A 3,896-nucleotide genomic window follows, 5' to 3' on the forward strand; every position below is an offset into this window, starting at 1 on the left:
TTATTGAAACTCAAATTATTAAAACTAAACGAAAAAAAATAATAATATTAATTAACATTTAAATAAAATAAGTTGTATCCATTTAAGCCCCAAACACTCTTAAAATCAAGAGTATTAAATATTTATTTTTTTAATGTCCAACGTTTCGGCCAACTTCGCCTTACTCAAGAACTATTTTAACTGTAGATTCACACTTCAGATTCAACAATTAAAATCTGATGCAGGCTATTCTTCCCAGATTTAATAATTTTAGTCAAATTTGGCTAAATTTATAGTTAAGATTGCCAGTTTGCCCGAAACGTAGGTCATTTTAAAGTATTAATAAGAGTACCTGAGGTTTAAATGGATAAAATTTATTTTATTTAAACAATAAAACCAGTCGCGAAAAACAAATTAGATTGTATGTAATATAATATATATTTTTTTTTAACAATCTGCAGCATCAATGTATAATGTTATATATATATAATGCTTAGTATAATATTAAACTCTCAGTTTTTAACCATACAATATACAACTATAATGAATAAAAGGAAATACAGAATAACTAGACAAATAAAAATAAGTTCTGTATTTCCTTTTATTCGTTATGGTTGTTATCTTGTTTTTTGTTCATAGCCCTGATGAGGCCGAAACGTTGGCACCAATAAATAAGTTTTCGGTCTCTTATTGACCGGTATTCCCAAATATAAACAGAAATATATAAAAATGGTCGATGGGTCTTCTTTCGTTTTCTGGAACAGAGCCTTATCCCTGTATAAATGACTTGGCTCTCGTATTTTAATGAATGGACAATAGAATAAAAAATAAAATAATCACTGGCGTTAATCGCTTATAATTTTTTTTTTTACTTGAATGAGATTTGACTGGAATCAATTATCGCGGTTCGTTAGTTCGGTTTAATGACACGCGTTTCGCTCTTTTTCATTTCTTTTTTCTTTTCACTTGCCTCATTGGTTTTTATTTATATTTTTAATTAAAATTTTCCTAAGGTAAATCCATCTTGAGACCCAAAAATCCTTCTGTTCTGAAAATTCAAATTTAAATTTCTTAAATATAAACTTAATGAACACCGCGGTACAGTATGACATATGTCTCCCTTGTCACAACCACCCGATACCTAAATAAAAAAACTTTACTTGGGACTGAAGTTTGACAGTAGCTTGACATGGGGAACACATGTTAGGGAGAAAAAAAAACTACACAGACGAAACTAAAAACCCACACAACTTACAGATGGCTAAAAATATCTTCTGAGCCTGCAAACTAAATAGTTGTTTTTCAAAGTGTCTCCTGTGCACAGATGTATCTCTCTATATTTCATCTAAATACTGGATAATTTAATAATTATTTACTTCCAGTCCTCTAATAAAGGACCAGACTAGGACAATTACTTCTTGCACAGCCCATTCAACAGGGAATTTTTCCCTCTAGGGGGAAATTCAAGAGAAGAATGGACCTAACAACGTAATACTAAAGGGGCAAGAAAAGGTTCTAAATTGAAAAAAAAAATTGCAGGACAGATTTATTTCCAAAGGATTAAATGACAAACCTCAGAATAATAACTATGTGACAATTCTAACCTTAATAGATGTATAATTTAAAAGTAAAGTTTAAAATGTAAATATTAGATGCACTTTGTCAAATAAAAGATTTTATTGGAGAAGTTTGTCGGGGGGTGCGGTCAGCATAGAACAACATAAATTAACAAAACCATATTTATTTATTTTATGCCGACGTTTCGACCTGAATTTCAGGTCTTAATCGATGCTAAAATTGTATTAATGTAATATGCATGTATTCAGTAGATACCTTTTCATTTTTTTTTTTTTTTTTTTAATTTCAGGTCTTAATCGATGCTAAAATTGTATTAATGTAATATGCATGTATTCAGTAGATACCTTTTCATTTTTTTTTTTTTTTTTTTGGCGAAATGCGTTTTATATCAGTTGAGCTCGATTGTTTACGACACATTTATATGTAAAATAAAATATTACGCTGTGAACATATATAAGATAGGCATAAAATAAATAAATATGGTTTTGTTTATTTATGTTGTTCTTTGCTGACCGCACCCCCCGACAAACTTCTCTAATCATTAATCTACGGTCAACTATCTACACCTCAAAAGATTTTATATCTCTCTCTTACGTTTGTAGTTACGTCCTATATTTGTATACACAATATAGGTAATGTGTATATAAGTTGTTTTTGAAAAATTAAAAAATTAAAATTCATATTACCTATTAAGTAAGTATATAATAAATCATATATATAATTGACCGTAGAAGATGGTCAGGGGTACAGTCCAAAAGAGTACAAAAATAGTTAACAACTATTCATTTTCCGACGTTTCGTTCCACTTCGTAGAGTTTCATCAGGACTTTCGAAACTTTTGACTTCTGGATCCATAATATCTCCTCCAACACAATACCTCCCAACATTGTTAACATTCTTATATTATGAAGAAGATTCTTATCAGGGGTACGGTCAAAAGAGAAAAATAGTTAACAACTATTCATTCTCCGACGTTTCGCTCCACTTCGTAGAGTTTCACCAGAGTTTTCGAAACTTTTGACTTTCGGGTCCATAATACCAGGTCATTCAAAAAGTCCTGTCGTTTTTTGGGGGGAAATTATAAATAAATAAATATTTTCAAATAATCACCTTTATTCATCAAAATATCCACCGTTACAGTCGGTAACCTTCTCCCAACGAGATGGTAAAGCCCAAATTCCTTCCTTAAAAAACTGTTGATTTTTACTGCAAAAATAAGTGGTCAGTTCGTGAATTAGGTTGTCACGGTCTTGAAAACATTTTTGTCTCAGATTGTTGTCGAGATCTCTGAATAGGTGATAATCAGTGGGTGACAGGTCAGGGGAATATGGTGGGTGAGGCAAAACTTCCCAGCCTATTTCTGTCAATTTTTCCCTGGTCAATTTGGCGGTGTGTGGTCGAGCGTTGTCTTGAAGAAGCAAAGGTCTTCTTCTGTTGACTAAGCAGGGATCAAAAGTCTTAAGCTTGGATTGGCAATGGTCCAGTATATTGCAGTATACTTCTGCAGTGATGGTTTGCCCTTGATTCAGAATCTCAAAATGCACTATACCTTTGGCTGTCCAGAAAACAATGAGCAAAACTTTCTTTGGATGGAGATCTGGTTTTGGAAATTGTTTAGGTTTCTCATCTGCCGACAACCACTGATATGATCGTCTGAAGTTGTTGTACAACACCCATTTCTCATCACAGGTGATGATTCGATTCAAAAAGGGTTCGACTTTCAAGCGGGAAGTTAACGAAGATGCAGTTGTCAAGCGAACAAGCATATTGGCATCTGAAAGCTTATGAGGAATCCATTTATCCAGTTTTTTCACTTTTCCCAGTTCTTTAAGGTAATTCTAGGCAGTGGTGGCTGAGATATTAAGTTGAGAGGCTATCTCTGAACAAGTTTGACGCGGATCCAACTCTACTACTCTTCGAACGTCCTCCTTATCAACTACAGTTGGTCGACCTGAGCGTGCCTCGTCTTCTAGTGTCTCGTCGCCTCCACGAAATTTTGAAAACCAAAATTGTGCCTTCCGCTCAGACAGCACATCTTCCCCAAACACGGAGCATATTTTTCTAGCAGTTTCGGCAGCTTTTGAGCCAAGTTTAAACTCATAGAGCAAAATCGACCGAATTTGAGTTTCAACTGGAATCATTTTAACTAGACAGTTGGATGGTGACTGCAAAATTAATCCTCCTTAGCCTCCTATTCATAAAGTATAAACATTTGTGTTTATATGGATAAAAGTTGTATTGAACGGAATTAATTAGCAAACACTCTAGAATCAAAATAAACAACAAACAAACGAAAAACGACAGGACTTTTTGAATGCCCTGGTATCTCCTCCACCACA

At 33.4% G+C, this 3,896-nt stretch overlaps 1 protein-coding gene across 1 annotated transcript; it reads right to left on the reverse strand.

Annotated features, from left to right (window-relative positions):
• Positions 1 to 1,993: 1,993 nt before the first annotated feature.
• Positions 1,994 to 3,323, reverse strand: LOC136795176 (histone-lysine N-methyltransferase SETMAR-like). Its single transcript, XM_067044924.1, has 2 exons — positions 2,765 to 3,323; positions 1,994 to 1,998 (listed from the first exon to the last, which is right to left on the reverse strand). Exons 1-2 carry the CDS (start codon positions 3,321 to 3,323, stop codon positions 1,994 to 1,996), a joined length of 564 nt encoding a protein of 187 aa, XP_066901025.1.
• Positions 3,324 to 3,896: the final 573 nt, after the last annotated feature.

This window comes from Halyomorpha halys, unplaced genomic scaffold (genome assembly GCF_000696795.3).
Source record: "Halyomorpha halys isolate HHAL.00 unplaced genomic scaffold, Hhal_1.1 Scaffold43.1, whole genome shotgun sequence".
Lineage (NCBI taxonomy): Eukaryota > Metazoa > Arthropoda > Insecta > Hemiptera > Pentatomidae > Halyomorpha > Halyomorpha halys.

Coding starts and splice junctions, on each gene's coding strand:
- LOC136795176 (XM_067044924.1), bottom strand. CDS start 3,323: ATGCTTGTTCGCTTGACAACTGCATCTTCGTTAACTTCCCGCTTGAAA.